Source organism: Mytilus edulis, chromosome 2 (assembly GCF_963676685.1).
Source record: "Mytilus edulis chromosome 2, xbMytEdul2.2, whole genome shotgun sequence".
In the NCBI taxonomy this organism is placed as follows: Eukaryota; Metazoa; Mollusca; class Bivalvia; order Mytilida; family Mytilidae; genus Mytilus; species Mytilus edulis.
Window position 1 is genome coordinate 21,860,861 of NC_092345.1, and position 20,835 is coordinate 21,881,695.

Consider the following 20,835-nt stretch of genomic DNA (forward strand, 5'->3'; position numbering starts at 1 on the left):
GCCTGAATGACTGGACACGTCAGACTTATATTTTTAAGGTTGGTGGTTATCTCAAGGTACTTCAGCTTCCTCCAACATTAAAAACTGACCACCACGAAAAAGCAAGATAGAATTGACTGTAGCATTAAGCCAATCAATCAATCAATCATATATTTTCATAACAAAATGAAAGCGTCTGATCAAAATCAATACACAAATGGAAAGGATAATACATCAATCTTATACATCAACCATTTTGTGTATGTTTTCTTTATAAATACAGCTTTTCTATAAAAGCATGCAGGGCAAACCATTGATCAACTTGCTTAGGGTAGTCTGTTTCAGTCTGTTAACTATATACTGGAATTTGATTGGACAATAAACATTAACTTCATTTCAATGTTAAGTTCCACATTGTATGCTAATTTAAATTGTCCAATCAAATCCCAATATATAAACAGACTGAAACTCCTCCGTAACCTATTGTTTTTACATGTATTTTGTCAAACCAAATGGCTGTTTGATGAAGTCCAGTATTTGACATTTTGACAGCTTTATGGTTTGATAAAGGAATGTCAGCTTCTTATGCTGAGTAATTACTGAATAGGTAAAAACCTTCATGAGTTTGGTTGAATAAATTGCAAAAGATGAAATAAAAATATATTATGTTTTAATAAAGTTTATGTCTGTGAATCCCCAAATAACATATAGGACAGTCCAGCTGCCACAACAGCTATCCCTCCTCCTACCGCTGTCACTGAAAATAGAAACTAGAGGCTCTAAAGAGCCTGTGTCGCTCACCTTGGTCTATGTGCATATTAAACAAAGGACACAAATGGATTCATGACAAAATTGTATTTTGGTGATGGTGATGTGTTTGAAGTTCTTACTTTACTGAACATTCTTGCTTCTTACAATTATATCTATAATGAACTTTGCCCATTAGTAACAGAGAAAAATATTTGGTAAAAATTTACATAAATTTACCAAATTAATGAAAATTGTTAAAAATTGACTATAAAGGGCAATAACTCCTTAAGGGGTCAATTGACCATTTAGGTCATGTGACTTATTTGTAGATCTTACTTTGATGAACATTATCGCTGTTTACAGTTTATCTCTATCTATAATAATATTCAAGATAATAACCAAAAACAGCAAAATTTCCTCAAAATTACCAATTCAGGGGCAGCAACCCAACAACAGGTTGACCGATTCATCTGAAAATTTCAGGGCAGATAGATCTTGACCTGATAAACATTTTTACTCCATGTCAGATTTCCTCTAAATGTTTTGGTTTTTGAGTTATATGCCAAAAACTGCATTTTACCCCGCAGTGGCGGCCATCTTGGTTGGTTGACCGGGTCACGCCACACATTTTTTAAACTAGATACCCCAAAGATGATTGTGGCCAAGTTTGGATTAATTTGGCCCAGTAGTTTCAGAGGAGAAGATTTTTGTAAAAGATTACTTATATATATGAAAAGTGGTTAAAAATTGACTATAAAGGGCAATAACTCCTAAAGGAGTCAACTGACCATTTCGGTCATGTTGACTTATTTGTAGATCTTACTTTGCTGAACATTATTGCTGTTTACAGTTTATCTCTATCTATAATAATATTCAAGATAATAACCATATAACGGCAAAATTTCCTTAAAATTGCCAATTCAGGGGCAGCAACCCAACAACCGGTTGTCCGATTCGTCTGAAAATTTTACGGCAGATAGATCTTGACTTAATAAACAATTTAACCCTGTCAGATTTGCTCTAAATGCTTCAGTTTCAGAGTTATAAGCCAAAAACTGCATTTGACCCCTATGTTCTATTTTCAGCCATGGCGGCCATCTTGGTTGGTTGGCCGGGTAACCGAACACATTTTTTAAACTAGATACCCCAATGATGATTGTGGCCAAGTTTGGTTAAATTTGGCCCAGTAGTTTCAGAGGAGAAGATTTTTGTAAAAGTTAACGACGACGGACGACGCCGGACGACGGACGCCGGACGCCAAGTGATGAGAAAAGCTCACTTGGCCCTTCGGGCCAGGTGAGCTAAAAATAGGAAAATAGGAAATAATGTATAAGTCTGTTCAGAGAATCTATTTTTCAATTTTTTTTTTTTTTTTTACATATTTCAAAATCAAATTACCGTTTTATGCATAACAAGGCAGTATCGAAATACAAATTTATAAGTTATCACATATTTTTGTACATGATAATTATGTTCTTGTATAACATGTAAATTGAGATTCAGTTAAAGTTGATTATTTACTTGTCCTTAGTTAGGAGCCTGTAGTTCAGTAGTTGGTGTTGATTCACATTCATATTTTCATTTGTAAATTGTTTTGTTATACATAAGAATGCTAGCTTTCTCTTTTAAACCATTTCACATTTTTCATGTCCGGGTTTTCATAGCCTATCATATGGTGTGTTTTGTTTCTCATTGTTGAAGGTCATATGGGGGCCTATAAAATCAAATGTTGCATTTATTATCTGACAATGAACAAAAATTAGAAGATGATTAATGAGATTTCAAGAATTGTTAGCATACTAGCAACCTTATCAGATTTTAAAATGCATGAGGGCAAAACTTATCTAGTCACATTTTTCACAAATCTAAAAACATAATAAAATATTTTTGAATATACAGTGTTTAATTTTCTTTGGATTCTGACTAAATTGACAATAAAGATGAATGAATTAAAGAGAATTGTACAGGACTTCATTTGAAATTGATTTTTTTGGGTCTATAAACCAAATTTATAAACTTACACATATTAAACCTAGATGTATTAGAAGCACCATTACTACTGTCATCAATTGGATCTAGTGATTTATCTTTTGACCAATCCTCTTCACCTGGAAATATAAAATAATAAATTTGTGTGTGATCACAAGACATAGTACTAGTAATTGACTCTTTCTATTTCAATGGGTATGAAATGGGAATAAATAATCAACATACATCATTCCATTGCTTCAAACATGGTAAGTCATGCAAAAATATTTTTTAGTTTCTTTAGACAATTCTCAAATATTGAGATGGGACCAGGATATGCTGTCCACTAAAATAATATGTCAGTTTTGGATAAGAAACAAATTATTATGTGTTGTGCTTTGATGATTTTTACAAATAAAAGATCCAATAAAGCAAGTACATTAATTGCATAGAAAACTTACTCATATGGACAATGAACTATATATTTTATACTGTAGATTTACTACACTATATAAGATTTGGCAAAGTGATCAGCTTGATTTTAATATTTGAGTTTTCAAATTTAAAGAAATAAAGAAATCTGTTGATTAAAAAGGAACTTCAGCACATTATGTAATTTAAAAACAATTGTACATTAGGAATTTCATAACAGAATCCTCATTTATACCTTTCTATGTTTCACTTGACACTTGATTCTATATCTGTTTTGGTTCATCCTTTTGTAAATAAAACATGGCATAAGTTTTCTTTTTTGAACTGTGTTGCATTTGTCATTTTGAGGCCTTTTAGAGCTTGCTATGAGGTGTGCATTTTAATCAATGTTTAAGGCAGTACGTTAACTTATAGTTGCATACTTCTGCATCATTTTGTCTATTTACAGACCTGTCTCATTGCCAATCACACCATACCTTCTTATTTTATAGTTGCAAATTAAATTGTTTGCTAATAAAAGTTTTGCATTTAACACATAGATTTATAGACATTTCAAAAGGATGTGATATGATTTTATGTGACAAAATTATATAGAATACACAACATAAAGCTGAACTTACAAGGAACCTGTTCACAGTCTAGTTCCAGATCATCAGGGTCTATGGTTATGTCTAAAAGTTCTTTTATTCTATCTGTTACTTCTTCTAATTTTTCATCTTGGAATTTATAATCACAGAAGTCAAGACTTGATCCATGTAATTTTCCAAATACTCTGATTGGTGTGTCATATAACTCCTTCTTGATACCTAAAAATTCAAAATGAATATAATACATTTATTTCCTCTACCTCTTAACAGATTACTCCTTTTATTATATGGTAAATGTTTTCTTTTTTTATATTTGGTCAACTTGTGTTGATGGAAGACCTTTGAATGTCTCTGAAAATTATTATTCACAATTTAGAAGACTCTTGGTGATTTAGAGTTTAACATATATATTGCAGACACACATCTTTTGTTAACTATCTTGTGTTATCCCCTAAAATTCTTTAGGTTTTGGTTTTTTTTGGGTTGCTCGATCATTGACAGAGGAGAAGATATTTGTAAAAGTTAATGACGATGAGGGACGCCAAGTGATGAAAAAAACTCACTTGGCTTTTGGGCCATGTGAGCTAAAAATGTACATGTACCAGTACATATTATGTATTTCAGAAGGGTACATACTGAAAGGAACTGTTTTCAACAGAGAAAACTTATATATTTTTTGCATTATTTATAATTAAAACAGTGGTTGTCATTTTATACTGTACATCATATTTGTTTATCATGTATTGTTTTGTTCATAAACAGGCCATTAGTTTTCTGGTTTGAACTGTTAAACCGTTTGTTTTGTCTGGTCCTTTAAAAGCTTTCTATGTGACATAGGCTTTGCCCATTGTTAAAAGACTTACAGTGACCTGTAGTTGCTAACTACTACATTATTTTGTCTCTGGTTAAAAGGTGTCACTTTGCCTATATACCACATCTTTTTATTTTTATGATAAGTGAAAAATCTTTACATATAAAAGTATGGGTAACATTGTGATTTATCGATTGTCGTTTGCTTAACTGTCAGTGACAGGTAACATTCTGGTTTGTTTAATTACCTTCTTCTTCCACGACCTCTATATCTTCACACAACAACTCACATCTAGCATGAATACTTCTGATTATGTCTGTGGTAATGGCCTGAAATATGTAACACATATAACACCATATTATCCAGGCTTTATATATCAAAGGTAGAAGCATTGACATCCATAAAAAAAAATCATTTTACCAAGGCATTCAAATTCTCATGGTATGAATTTTAACCTTTTTCATTTAACATGTGTGTGGTGTAGTTAAAAATGCCATTCAGCTGATGCTTTCCATTCCAGTAAAAATGTTACGTCAATGTCTTATCTTGTAGGCATACAAACTTGCATACACTGTATCTTTATTCTTATTCTGTGGGTACTGTTTTTTTGTTATTATCTTTAATAGAACCAATTTAGATTAAACACAAATTTAAGCATACATTTTTGTATTTTTTTTATAATGTCAAAATCTTCAGGCATGAAGAAAAAATGTGTGGAAAACTGATTTGCTGGACTAACAGATGCACAGATAGATATGAAAACCAGGTGCTCCGCAGGGCGTAGCTTCATACAAACACAGTGGGTGAACCCTGAACAGTTGGGGCAAATTTGGTCAAAATATACAAGCTTGATACTGTCTGAATTGGGATTGTAATCAAATTTTCGACATAATATAGGTTTTTGTCACAAAATTAATGTGGTCAAAGGTCTAACAAATCTATTGCACCATATTGTGCAAATGACGATTTCTTCCTTAAACTTTTCAAAATTCGAAATTTGAAAAAAAAAAAAAAAAAAAAAAGGAATCCCTTAAAAAAATGGTAAACAAAATATCCCCCCCCCCCCCCAACTTTTTGAAACCCCCTTGGAGCAATAACCCTTAAACTCGATCGCATGCTTTCCTTTGTAGTATTGAACCTTGAAGTACAATTTCAGAGAGATCCATACACTTAAACAAGTTATTGTCATGATTGTTTGGAAACAAGAAAAATTCTTGTTTTGGCCCCTTTTTGGCCCTTTATTTCTAAACTTTGGCCCCACAACCCTAAAAAGGAATCCAAACCTACTTGTGGTTTTAAACATTGTGGTATAATTTCACAGCAATTGAAATACTTGTACACAAGTTATTATCCTGAAACTGGAAAAATGCTTGTTTTGGGCTCCTATTAGGCCCCTAATTCCTAAACGGTTGGGACCATCATCCCCAAAATCAATCCCAACTTTCCTTTTGTGGTATTGAAAAAATTTCATAAAGATCTATTCACTGAAACTGAAGTTATTATCCGGAAACAAATGTGTATTTGGACGACGACGACATACCATTATACGATCCCAAAATTTTTTTGGGGTCGTATAAAAATTGATATACAAAAAAATGTAATATAAAAATCAATGGTACGCAAAACTTACTTGTTTAGCTTCAGATACTAGAGCTTTACTATGTACAAATGCTCTACCATGGGTCACTCCTTGTATGACCAGTTTACAAACACTATCATAGGTTTCTGGTTCCCTTTTCTCCTTGGAAATCTGTTAAAAAAAAGGCAATAAATTTTCTCCCACCTTAATTTTGTATATTTAGCTGAATCAACTCATTGATGTTGTAAGATGATTTTCAATATAGGCGGAAACCCCGTTGAAATAGAACAAAAGAATCGAAGCTCTTTGTTAGAAAAGGCGATAATGCTTATTGTAATGTTTACTATAGTAACAAAAATTTTAAAAGTTAATAGAAACAAATGAAACGACAATTTCCTTTTCAATTACAAAGTGTTTTATTTTAAAAACACCATTTACATAAGTTTTCAATTTATCTATTACATAGTAATGCAGAACAATAAGATATCAAGTCGAGGACATGGGTATCTGTTAAGTTGGATGTAGAAAATGCATAACCTCCAATTTTTAATTTTTTTTATCACGGATGGAGAATATATCTATCTATTAGTTTAGTAATTTTCGTGTCTGCCCTTCCATTATGTGACTCGAGAAAAAATTCCAAAAAAAAAGGTAACAATTGTATCGAAAAGAGAAAATCGAGTGCACCTTTTTATGTTAGGGCGTGATTGAGGTTTTTATTTTGTCTTTAAAACGTACAAAGCAAGAGTATTTGATATATGATCTCACTTCAGTTTCTATCATTTTTTTATATAAAAGCTACAGGTTGACTTTATAACATAAAAAATTCACAGTACAAAAAGATGAAATATATGGGTCAAGTGAAATACCTATCTAATGAATCACAAACACAGAGTAGGTGTGTTCCAATAGCTATTTTTTTACTAAAAGTTCTTGACAACAGTCTTTTAAGTTGGATGATGAAAATGCATATCTTCGAAAAAAAAATTAATTTTTTGTGTGTGATAAATGAGGGACGAAAGATACCAAAGGGACAGTCAAACTCATAAATCTAAAACAAACTGACAACGCCATGGCTAAAAATGAAAAAGACAAACAGAAAAAAAATAGTACACATGACACAACATAAAAAACTAAAGAATAAACAACACGAACCCCACCAAAAACTAGGGGTGATCTCAGGTGCTCCGGAAGGGTTAGCAGATCCTGCTCCACATGTGGCACCCGTCGTGTTGCTCATGTGATTACAAATCCGGTAAATAGTCTAATTCGGTAGGTCACATTCATGAAAGGGAAGGGGATTGTAGTTACGACGTAAAGAACATATCCGATATCATTTGTGAAACGGTTATTCCATAACGATCAACCAACTCGTGATTTTTTAGTCTGCACTTCCACGAAATATTTAATTAGATTTTTTCAAATGTTTAAGAATTTTTGAAAATTCCACCTGACAACCAATCAGACAATATAGGTTTTAAGTTGAATCATTACAGACAAGATGATTAACTGATGCTCATTAGCAAGTAGATACATTTGTCTTTTAAAATACAACTGACATATAAGGATCGTAATGGTGCTATGTGGATAAATTTATCGGTTTTCAAGAGCAAAATTGGCAGCGCGTCATCCCTACAATGGCTTCCATTTCTACGATTGTGAAAATGAACTGGCGTAATGAGGAGATAATTTTGACGAAGTAGAATCCTGACTAATATAATAAAATATTTTATGATGTGCCAGTTCTAAGGTAGGACTCAGGAGCCTTTAATTCAGTGGTTGTCCTTTGTTGTTGTCTGACATATTATTTTAATGTTGTTTTAAGCAAAGATCAGACTTGATTTCTTATTATTGTTGATGGTGTTGATTTTATTTTTCAATTATTTCATCTTTAGTCATGCCATAGCCTCTTATAGCTTTGGAGAGTTGTTTCATTGGCACTCATACCACATCAATTATATCTATTAAATTTATTGTGTGGGATTTTGCTTCCTGTTAAAGGTCATATACAAGATGATTGTTTTAGGTCTCGGATGATATTTTGTCATATTGGCACAACTCCTATAATACCATTCATCTATGTTATATCTTGGGAGTATTTTTGGAACATTGATAAAAATTGCTGACTTAAGGTGGTACCCAACACTTTAACTAAAATTAATTTGGCTCGTTTAATTTTCTTAAAATTTTGACAAAGTATTAACTTTGACTCTTTGACAAAAATATAAATATTTCAAAAATTTTGAACCAACCGTTTTATCAGAAAAATTACACTGGTTATATAGCAGTTTGACAAACACTTATTTTGATCATTGAGAAGCTTAATATTCCCCTAACAACACAATGTAATCAAAACGTTTAGCTGATTTTACAGAGTTATCTCCCTGTAGTGTTAGGTACCACCTTAAAACAATTAAAAGGCAGCTATCAAAACTTACTGGTTGTGTATATAAATCAATGTCATGAATGAGTTGTGATGTCTGTCCTTTGTCTCTTCCTTTACTTCTTTTAGATTCTGATGCTGACTGGTCTAAAACCTCCGTCACATCTCTCACTTCTCCATTAATTGTTATGATTCCATTGCATATATTATCACAATATGGCACAAGTCCTTGCTAAAATTTTAATAGGATAATTTGTAAAAATTAGTTATAAAACACATTGTAATACTTATTTTCAATAGCTTTTCCAACTGACTACAAACAATATCATCATATTGGGCTGTTAAAAATTAACATTCTCTAAGATAAAGGATTTTTTATTAGTTGTTATTGGATTTGAAGTGGCTTTCAGTAACTGGGAGTACTCTCAGATCTGTATTTTGTGTATAGGTTTCTTTAGTGCTTTGAATAGATCTGAAGATGTTTGCCTTGTTCAACTGATTTTTTTGGTTTGCTTTTATGTTGTACAATCACAAACTTGTCTCAGGTTGTAGGAAAAAATGAAATTGCATTTTAGTGCAAAATGACAAAATCGCAATAATAAATGGTTGCAAAAAGTTTCTGAGTTTACAGTATATGCATTTCCTAATATCATACCTGTATTTGTTTCAGCATATTCTGATTCTGTTGTTTAACAGGAACATTCATTTTGAGATCTAAATTTATATCTGTTTTTAATTTGATCCATTTTTCACTTCCTGATTGAGGTTTCCAATCAGCTGGTTTAAATGCACTCTGAAATAAAAAGAATTGCCCATAAAATTATGTCAGAAATTCTTGTATCACATGTTGGACAAAGTCAACTGTATGCACTTTTCTGAGGAGAATTATCTTCAAATATATTTTAAGCTTTATTGAAATATGATACTTTGTTTCCAAGTACATTGTATACATATTGCTCCAATTTAAGGTCGTACCAGGGCCTTATGTTACTTACAGTGGATTTCATTATTTGTCATTCATGGGGTACCAATGTTTATGGATTTTGTCAGTATCTGCGAGCAATGAATTTAAAATCTATATACAGAATTTGACAAAACCATGAAATCAGAATTTTTTACTGTTAAGGTTTTTAACTGTAATATCTCTACATTCTAAAATTGCATAAGAAGGCAAATGCATCAAATAAAAAATTAATAGCTAGTGAATTAGTCATTTTGATATTAAAATCTAATAATGTTTCAAAACATTTACCTTTTGGTCTGCTACATCTATTGATCTACAGGTAATTCTGAATTTTTAATTAAGGAAAAGTAACAATTATTTGGTAAATTATTTCATTCCAGTCTGCCTCCAATATCAACAAGAAAATATATATTACATAATTAATTTATTTCCTCTTTCAAAAGTAACATTGTGCAAACAATCCTAACTTTCTTCCAAAAATGAAGTAAAGCCATTATCATTTTAAAGACATCTACTAACTACATGTATCTATAATAGATGGCTTAGGGAAGTAAATAGCTTTGCATTTGCCATCTGATTTCAAATATTTAATATTTGCAATCCTTTCAATTGATTTTATTTATAAAATTACAATGGACAGACATTATCTTATATTTTAAACAGGGAATTCATTTAAGCAGCATGTCCTGTGGTCAAGCAGATTGAAAAAAATATGCATTAATGAATTTAATCAGTATCACTTAATTGAGAAATACATCTCTACAATATCTAATTCAAGGTCGTAGAGGACTTGTTTATATTAAATTCAACTTAGAAAACAAATCATCTGTAAAAAACACCAACATTTCATAAAACAAAAAAACAAAAAAAGACAGACAAGAGTGCACATGCTGAAATGGTTTGCCTTCTTTAATAATCATTGATATTATGTTGATAGTCCTAAGTATAAAGCTTTATTACAACTGTTACATAAACTTAACATTAACCAAAATACATTTAACTAAACAAAGACCAATGAACCATGAAAATGAGGATAAGCAATGAATCATGCCAGATAGACATGTACAGCTAACAATGCTTCCATACAACAAATATAGTTGACCTATTACTTATAGTTTATGAAAAGTAGACCAAAACACAACAACTTAACACTGTGCAATGAACCATGAAAATGAGGTCACAGTCAAATAAAACCTGACATATAGATCATGGTTCAGTGGTGGTCAAGTCCATATCTCAGATACACAGTCTAGCACATAGATAACTCCTGCCAGTTTGACATGTACACCTTACAGTCCTTTCATACACCGAATATACTAGCTTATATTATCTGAGATATGGACTTGACCACCAAAACTTAACCTTGTTCACTGATCCATGAAATGAGGTCGAGGTCAAGTGAAAACTGTCTGACAGGCATGAGGACCTTGCAAGATACGCACATACCAAATATAGTTATCCTATTACTTATAATAAGAGAAAATTCAACATTACAGAAAATCTGAACTTTTTTTTCCTGCGGTCAATGAACCATGAAAATGAGGTCAAGGACATTGGACATGTGACTGATGGAAACTTCGTAACATGAGGCATCTATATACAAAGTATGAAGCATCCAGGTCTTCCACCTTCTAAAATATAAAGCTTTTAAGAAGTTAGCTCACGCCGCCGGATCACTATCCCTATGTCGAGCTTTCTGCAACAAAAGTTGCAGGGTCGACAAAAAACAAGACTCTTGACTTTGATAAGAAAATAAACCACTCATATGACTCAAAAGAGAGGTGAAAGATACTCAAACAAACATTCAAACTCATATGTTAAAAATAAAATGATTACGCTCTGGTAAAAAAAACAAAAATAAAAACGAAAGGCAAACAACAATGTACCAAACACAACATAAAAAATTAAACACAAACTCCACCAAAAACCAGGTGAGATCTGAGGTGTTCCAGTTAAAGGATACTTTCTGGTGGTAGAACATATCTGCAGTAAATGCTTCTCTGTTGTACTGTTTGTTTGTGTCTGACCTTTGCTTAAACTTTTATGTATTAGGTATAAAATCTAAAATCAAAATCAAAGATATTAATTACAACTGTAAATCTGAAAAAAAAACATGATAAATAATTTTGAAAATTTCAGTGTAAAACTAAGAAGATGTGGTATGATTCACAATGAGATAAATAAAAACCAAAGGACAAAGATGTGGACAACAGAGTTAACCATACTGCATTCAAGAATGAGCATATAAAATGTATAGTACCAGTAAGCTATAAATAAAACAAGAAGATGATTGGCAATGACACGACTATGCACCATTTACAAAATGATGTAGATATTAGCAACAATATTACACAGCATTTTCTGGTTAATATTTTCGTACCACTTTGTGTTTGACCGACTTTCTCTAAGCTTTTGTCAATACCGGTAGTTACAGCTTAATTGAACATTCTACATGTATTTTTTAATTCTAGTAACATTGCAATAAAGCCAACATAAAAAAAAATTATGGGCAGTCTTTTACGTCTTAAGTTTCCGTTGTACAATAAAACTGACATCAATGCAATTTAATTGGAATTTTAATGACTGCAGTTTTTAACTACTCAATTTTAATAAGACACTCAAACTGACATCATTGATAAACAATTGGAATTCAAATGACTAAAAAGTCTTATAAAATCTGACAATAGTGGTTACCAGATTTTTTTTATCCAACCAAACTTGCAGGGTGTACTAGAGTTAGAAGAAACCAATAAAGTTACCTGTCGTAATTTTGTCTGTGCTGATATCATCATATTTGGTGGAGCTAATGCAAAAATACCCAACACATCTAAACCACCTGGTAGCATCCTGTTTACCTGTTAAATATAATACAATTAATCATTCAATTACCAGCATCAATGACTTTCAAGTTATTAGTTATCAAATCCATGATTTATCTTTGATTTAACCATGTGTGTCCCATAGTTTTAGCAATAATATACCAAATGTACTCCTTCATTTTCATGATATTGAATTTAGTTGATTGAAGAAAAGGTTTATTTTTTGTTTTTGAGGTTTAGCCTCCAAGTCTGCATACACACCTATATGAAATGTGTACTTCCTGGAACATAAAAATTTGTGGTATACAATGTACCTCTGACAGTATAACAATGAAAATCATGAAAATTGGTATCCCATGAATTATAATGAATACAGTACTCCCCTAAACTCTATTCAGGTTAAAACTTTCAGGAAAATATAACCTGAAAATTGAAAAGTATTTAACTATTGGCATATAAAGGCTTTATCTTAGTTAAAGCCTTGTGATTTTTATGCTTCGTTTTACTTAATACGTATTTCTGTTAATAAGCTGGATTAACTAACCTTGAAAAAAATAAAACTTAAAAAGGATATAATTTTTTCACAGTAAAAGTGTTTCAGTTGTAGCTGTGAGAAGGAGTTCCTATAGTCCTATAGAGAATTGCATTGTCTATATTAACAGAAGCGCAACATTAAGGTGGTACCTTACACTACAGGAAGATAACTCTGTAAAATCTGATAAACGTTTTAATTACGTTGTGTTGTAAAGGGAATATCAAGCTTCTCAATGATCAAAATAAGTGTTTGTCAAACTGCTATATAACCAGTGTAATTTTTCTGATAAAACAGTTGGTTCAAATTTTTTGAAATTTTCATATTTTTGTAAAAGGGTCAAAGTAAATACTTTGACAAAATTTTAAGAAAATTAAACGAGCCAAATTAATTTTAGTTAAAGTGTTGGGTACCACCTTAACTGAGACATCTGCATTTGTCCTAACCTGGCGAGCATGTGTAGCTATCCAACGTTCATCACTATCTGCCATATTTTCTGGTTTTTGTGGTGTCTTAATCTTTTTCTCTTTTGGTTCTTCATCCTCTTCACTAGCTTCATCTTCTACTGGTTCTGGTGAACAAATCAAACGTACTGCAAAATCTTTCTGTTGAGCAAACTGAAATTAAATTAACAATTCTTATTTTTCAAGAGAAATAAATAATATTGTAAATACTGAAAATTTAAAAGGAAGCAAAATTACATGTATATATCACTCAGACAGGCATACTTGTCCTGGTTTTGTCAACACTGTCAAGCAGCCTCGCTGGTCATTTAGAAAAAAATCATTGATCTTATCTGACATTTTTTTATTGAGTTAATATATGTATAAGCCTTCCAATTGATATTTTATCGTGCGTTTTTCTATGTCATGTATGTTGTGATGTTATACTATTGTTTCAGAAAAAGAAGAAGGTTTGGTACCATTAAAATGTTTACCTGTCCTAAATCAGGAATCTGATGTACAGTGTGTTGTCGATTGTTTATGTAATTTATACGTTTCTCGTTTTTTTTTTATATAGATTAGACTGTTAGTTTTCCTGTTTGAATGTTTTTACATTAGCAATTTTGGGGCCCTTTATAGCTTGTTGTATGGTGTGAGCCAAGGCTCCATGTTCAATGAAGGCCGTACTTTGACCTATAATGGTTTACTTTTATAATTGTTATTTGGATGGAGAGTTGTCTCATTGGCACTCATACCACATCTTCCTATATCTATTAAGACAAGAGTGCACATGCTGAAATGTCTCACCTTCTTTACTAATCATTGATATTATGTTGATAGTCCTAAATATAAAGCTCTATTACAACATGACAGCTTAACATTAACCAAGATATTCAAGATAACAAACATTGACCAATGAACCATGAAAATGAGGTCAAGGTCAGATGAACCATGCCAGACAGAAATTTTAACAATTCTTCCTTACAACAAATATAGTTGACCTATTGCTTATAGTTTAAGAAAAACAGACCAAAACATAACACTGAGCAATGAACCGTTAAAATGAGGTCAAGGTCAATTAAAACCTACACGACTGACATATAGATCATAAAACATTTCCATAAACCAAATATAGTTGACCTATGGCATGTAGTATTACATGTAGATAAATAGACCAAAACTCAAAAACCTAACTTTGACCCCTGAACCATGAAAATGAGAGGGATAAAAGGTCAGATGACCTCTGTCCGCTAGACATGTACACCTTACAATCATTCCATACAACAAATATAGTACTAGTAGACCTATTGCATAATTAAAGTATGAGAAATACAGACCAAAACACAACAAGAGTGCACACGCTGAAATGTATCGCCTTCTATACTAAATCATTGATATTATGTTGATAGGCCTAAGTATAAAGCTAAGCTTTATTACAACTGTCACATAAACTTAACATTAACCAAGATAACTAAACAAAGACCAATGGACCCTGAAAATGAGGTCAAGGTCAGATGAACCATGCCAGGCAGACATATACAGCTAACAATGCTTCTATACAACATATATAGTTGACCTATTACTTATAGTTTAAGAAAAATAGACCAAAACACAAAAACTTAACACTGTGCAATGAACTGTGAAAATGAGGTCACAGTCAAATAAAACCTGCGTGACTTACATAAAGATCATAAAATATTTCCATACACCAAATATAGTTGACCTATGGCATATAGTAGGTATTAGATAAAAAGACCAAAACTCAAAAACTTAACTTTGACCACTGAACCATGACATCTGCCCACTAGACACGTACACCTTACAATCATCCCAAACAACAAATACAGTTGACCTATTGCATATAGTATGAGAAAAAGAGACCAAAACACAAAAAATTAACTATACCACATGAACCATGAAAATGAGGTCAAGGTCAGATGACACCTGCCAGTTGGACATGTACACCTTACAGTCCTTCCATACATCAAATATACTAGCCTTATTGCTTATAGTATCTGAGATATGGACTTGACCCCCAAAACTTAACCTTGTTCACTGATCCATGAAATGAGGTTGAGGTCAAGTGAAAACTGTCTGACAGACCTGAGGACCTTGCAAGGTATGCACATATCAAATATAGTTATCCTATTACTAATAATAAGAGAGAATTCAACATTACAAAAAATTTGAACTTTTTTTTCAAGTGGTCACTGAACCATGAAAATGAGGTCAAGCACATTGGACATGTGACTGACGGAAACTTCGTAACAAGAGGCATCTATATACAAAGTATGAAGCCTCCAGGTCTTCCACCTTCTAAAATATAAAGCTTTTAAGAAGTTAGCTCACGCTGCCGGATCACTATCCCTATGTCGAGCTTTCTGCAACAAAAGTTGCAGGCTCGACAAAAACTTAACTATAACCACTGAACCATAAAAATGAGGTCTAGTCAGATGACATATAGATCATGGTTCAGTGGTGGTCAAGTCCATATCTCAGATACCATGTCTAGCAAATAGATAACTCTTGTCAGTTGGACATGTACACCTTATATATACTAGCCCTATTGCTTATTGTATCTGAGATATGGACTTGACCACCAAAACTTAACCTTGTTCACTGATCCATGAAATGAGGTCGAGGTCAAGTGAAAACTGTCTAACGGGCATGAGGACCTTGCAAGATACGTACATACCAAATATAGTTATCCTATTACTTATAATAAGGGAGAATTCAACATTACAGAAAATCTGAACTTTTTTTCATGTGGTCACTGAACCATGAAAATGAGGTCAAGGACATTGGACATGTGACTGACGGAAACTTCGTAACAAGAGGCATCTATATACAAAGTATGAAGCCTCCAGGTCTTCCACCTTCTAAAATATAAAGCTTTTAAGAAGTTAGCTAACACCGCAGCAGCCGTAGCCGCCCCCAGGATCACTATCCACATGTCGAGCTTTCTGCAATAAAAGTTGCAGGCTCGACAAAAAATTAACTACATGTATAACCACTGAACCATAAAATGAGGTCTAGTCAGATGACATCTGCCCGCTAGACATGTACACCTTACAATCATTCCATACACCGAATATACTAGACCTATTGCTTATAGTATCTGAGATATGGACTTGACTACCAAAACTTAACCTTGTTCACTGATCCATGAAATGAGGTTGAGGTCATGTGAAAACTGTCTGACAGGCTATAGGACCTTGCAAGCTACGTACATACCAAATATAGTTATCTTATTACTTATAACAAGTGAGAATTTAACATTACAAATATCTTAACTTTTTTTTCAAGCAGTCACTGAACCATGAAAATGAGGTCAAGGACATTGGACATGTGACTGACGGAAACTATGTAACATGACGCATCTATATGCAATATATATATATACAAAGTATGAAGCATCCAGGTCTTCCACCTTCTAAAATATAAAGCTTTTAAGAAGGTAGCTAACCCCGCCGCCGTAGCCGCCGGATTACTATCCCTATGTAGAGCTTTCTGCAATAAAAGTTGCAGGCTCAACAAAAATGTGATTTAATAAAATTTAAGTATTTTCATAAAAATATAATACAACAGTACACAAGTGTATATAAATCTTGTTATTGCCAAAGTACTGAGCACTTAAATGATAAAACCCTCTGGGGAAATTTTCCACCATCATCAGTATCAACTCAGTGCTTCCAATTAAAAAAACATTTAAAATGCTTCGTTTTTAAAAGATTTTTTAATCTTTCTGAAAATTCATTCCATTTCTACAGCGCACACATAGCTAAAAAAAACTTCTAGTGAGGGCAATGTTTTATCTTTAAAACCTGAAGTGTTATTCCGACTGTCAAGATGGTACCACAGACAAGAACAGCTCAGAATTTTTGATTTTCTAAATTTTAACACGAAAAACAATAATTTAAAGGATTATTTTAGTTTGGAATGGTACCCTGTTATACCAGTATTGTTGTGGTTTTTTTTCAGCTTGGTTTTATAACTGCTGCAAATATTTGTTTTTACACATAGATTTTTTTCAAATTCAGTAAAACTTTATTCTATTAATGTGCATTTATATCAAATAATAGTTTAAATTTTGACAGGACTACATAATTGTAACCAATTTCATCATTGGGTCATAGTCAATAGAGACAGGATAAGTAAACATACAGAAATTAACATGTGTTTAAAACTTCCTTGCTATTAGTATTATACTTATAATTATTTCAGATATCAATAAAATTTCATTCAAACTACATGTATTAAAGTTTTAGTGATTCCCAGGTAATGAACTTGTAATCTGTCACTTCAAATTAATTATAATCACATCCATTTATATCGCAGAAATGTAAAGAATGGGAACGGAGTAATAAAAAAATTTGTAAGGGTTCCGCAGAACCCGGTGTCTCGCCTACTTTTGCTGTTATTCGCAGGCGCAACAAAAATGAGGAAAACAATCAATACAATTATTCCTCTTGATACTATCATTTGATTGTCATGATTGCAAGAAGCTTCTGTCCAAGTTTGGTAAAAATCCAGAATAGTTTATGAATCTAATAAATGTTTTAAAAAGTTTAACTGCAGACTGTATGTAATGTTAACTGGAAGAAAAACTAAGTCCATTTATAAGTAAAATATGGATACACAGGTACAATATTTTAACAAAATTTCCCTCTTGATATTAGCTTCTGATCATAAACCAGCTTCTGTCCAAGTTTGGTACAAATCCAAATAGTATAAGAAAGTTATTTAAAAAAAATTTAAAACTTTAACCACAGAGTGAATGTATTGTTTCCTGGCAGAAAATATAAGTTAATTTAAAAGTAAAATACGGAAAAAATGGAATATTATTTTTACAAAATTTACTTCTGGATACTATCTTATAATTATAAACGAGCTTCTGTCCAAGTTTGGTACAAACCCAGGATAGTTTAAGAAAGTTATTAAAACTTTAAAAACTTTCACCAGAGTGAATGTAATATTTCTGGCAGAAAAACTAAGTCCATTTATAAGTAAAGTACAGAAAAAATGGAATTTTATTTTTGTAAAATTTACTTCTGGATACTACATGTATGTTATGATCATAAACAAGCTTCTGTCCGTATGTTATGATCATAAACAAGCTTCTGTCCAAGTTTGGTAGCTATATATATATATATATAGAAATCCAGTATAGTTTAAGAAAATTTTTAAAATTTCAAAAACTTTAACCACAGAGTGAATATTTGTGGCCACAGCCGTCGACGCTGACAGAATGTAAGATCGCTATGTCTCGCTTTTTCAACGCTCTACAAAAATGGTGTCAATTGCATTCACAAACCATTATAAAACATTTTACATAAACATGATAAAATAAATCACACTTATTTTTGTCATTTCATATTACAAAATCTATTTACTTTATGGAAAACTTGTATTTATCTAGGATTGGAAATTAGGTTGTTAATTCATTGAGCAGTTTCAATAGTTTTCAGTCAGACCCTTACAATATCCATAAAATCTCGTGAAGTCTTGTAAAGTCTGAGATTTTATCAATTTCAAACTGAAAAGCTTATCAGATTCAATTCCCTTTAGATATATACTGTTCCCAGCTTCAGTGTGAATCTAATGAATACAAATTAAAAAAATCATTTGCCATTCTCTTAACTGAATTCACAAAATCCAATAATTTCTGTGTATATTCCTCTTAATTTTTTGTTCCCAATCGAAATACATTTTTTTATAAAAGCAAATGTGGTGATGCATAGCCTACAAATGCCAAATTGACTACTCTTCCGGAAACGCTCACTCACCCAGACACTGCCAAATATCTTTGGGTAACCCTTTTAAAGTTCTAAGAATATGATCTTACGGGTTCCTGTCAAAAATTATTAGAGAAAACTACAAATTCCTGATAGTATCTGATACGTGACCAGTACATTAACCTGTCACTTAGTATTTGAAGTATATTCTTGGCAACAACATCCTTGCAGAGAAATCTTAAGATACGTTGATATCTGGATATATGAACAGCTGTTCTCATTTTTGAAATAGGTATGTGTACTGACTCCGCTAACGAAATGACAGGTGAATGACAACCTACATGTCCTATAATAAGTCCAAGTTGCCACTGTCCTTTACTGAGAAGTTCTGTTATGTAGCTCTGGATTGATTCGTCCGCTAAAATGGTCTTTCCCATCCTTAACTGATGCGTCTGCTTTTTTCTAGTAACCGGAAATACAAATTACTTTTAATGGGAGACAACTGTTTGCTACACTATTTCCTTGTTCGTTAACAGAGGCTGTTACCCAAAATTTTGTCCGTTAGTAGATTCTTTTTTGTTCAAACTTGTACTTCAATGGTACAACTAGAAGTTTAGTCTTTGGAGTTCTAATAATCTATTCTTCCATCTACTTAGTTGGTTTTTTTAACTACATAACGATATATACATTATTAGACCAAGGATTTGTATAGTACTACAAATCCTTGATTAGACCGAAAAAAATTGCTTTACCTTCTATCTTTATAAGTTAACTTCTACCAGATCCTACCAGTGAAACCTTCATACGCCTTCACAAGCAAATGGGACTAGTGAAATTCTTTATCCTGACTTTCTTAACCTGCTTAGTCCATTGTTTTCGATCATATGGTTTTACCGACTAATTGTTTTGTATAAATAAGGCCGTTAGGTGAGTCTCGTTTGAATTGTTTTACATTGTCGTTTCGGGACCTTGTATAGCTGACTATGCAGTATGGCCTTTGTTCATTGTTGAAGGCCGTACGTTAACCTATAGTTGTTAATTTCTGTGTCATTTTTGTCTCATGTGGAAAGCTGTTTCATTGGCAATCATACCACATCTTTTTTTTATAATTCTATCATTGAAGTGATGATGAAATGGCGGAATTTAAATGCGGCTACTGTAAATAGTCTACCAACCTATTAGATTCTAATGCAATATAGGTCACACTGCTATAGCCTACTCACATGGGTAATATCGAAATAGACAAAAAATATCATTACTTAAATCAAGGATTTGTATACTATACAAATGGAAAAAAATACATTCATTCAAACAATCCAATCCAATACGGTTCCCAATTACTCTTGGCAATAAATATTCAAATGGTAAAATAAATATTCCAAACAAATAAAAAAATTACAAATGTCCAAAACTTTGAAGATACCAATTGAGTATTGAGTAGCCTCAGACTCTCTCTCTCTCTCTCTCTCTCTCTCTCTCTATACAGGTATTATTACTGATCTATTTTTACACCTTATACATTATGTATCAGTATTGTTAAAACTTGTGACACTTGAAGAAGGCCATTTGTTGAGCCGAAATATTTGTCAGCACGATTTAATAACAAAATTTTCGTATTATAACATCTTATATCAGTACCGTTGTGCAAATCTTTAGACTGATATAATTTTTTCCTTATCTGCATAGTATCGCCTATTCTAGACGATCCGGTACATAGTAAATTTGCTGGTTGGTCGTTTTTATAGACTTTTATATATAACTCGTCTAAACATCAACCCAACAATGTTAGATCTGTAAATTTGCTTGCGCAAATTTTTGGTTCTTCCCTCGCCGGGATTCGAACCCATGCTACT

General features: G+C 32.2%; 1 protein-coding gene across 1 annotated transcript; it reads right to left on the bottom strand.

Moving 5' to 3' along the window:
* Positions 1 to 632: 632 nt before the first annotated feature.
* On the bottom strand, positions 633 to 19,587 carry LOC139511719 (protein odr-4 homolog). The gene is made up of 12 exons (XM_071298752.1): positions 19,324 to 19,587; positions 13,251 to 13,421; positions 12,213 to 12,308; positions 11,417 to 11,514; positions 9,742 to 9,778; positions 9,145 to 9,282; positions 8,545 to 8,721; positions 6,158 to 6,277; positions 4,775 to 4,856; positions 3,750 to 3,935; positions 2,751 to 2,837; positions 633 to 736 (listed from the first exon to the last, which is right to left on the bottom strand). The coding sequence occupies exons 1-12, from the start codon at positions 19,417 to 19,419 to the stop codon at positions 660 to 662; spliced, it is 1,365 nt and encodes a 454-aa protein (XP_071154853.1). The 5' UTR covers positions 19,420 to 19,587; the 3' UTR covers positions 633 to 659.
* Positions 19,588 to 20,835: the final 1,248 nt, after the last annotated feature.

Bases quoted from the DNA above. Each gene is read 5' to 3' on its own strand.
- LOC139511719 (XM_071298752.1), bottom strand. From the start codon at position 19,419: ATGGGAAAGACCATTTTAGCGGACGAATCAATCCAGAGCTACATAACA. The intron at 3,936-4,774 runs GTAATTAAACAA...TTGAATTTTTAG, and splicing joins AGAGGTCGTGGAAGAAGAAG to GTATCAAGAAGGAGTTATAT. The intron at 2,838-3,749 runs GTAAGTTCAGCT...TTATATTTCCAG, and splicing joins AGACTGTGAACAGGTTCCTT to GTGAAGAGGATTGGTCAAAA.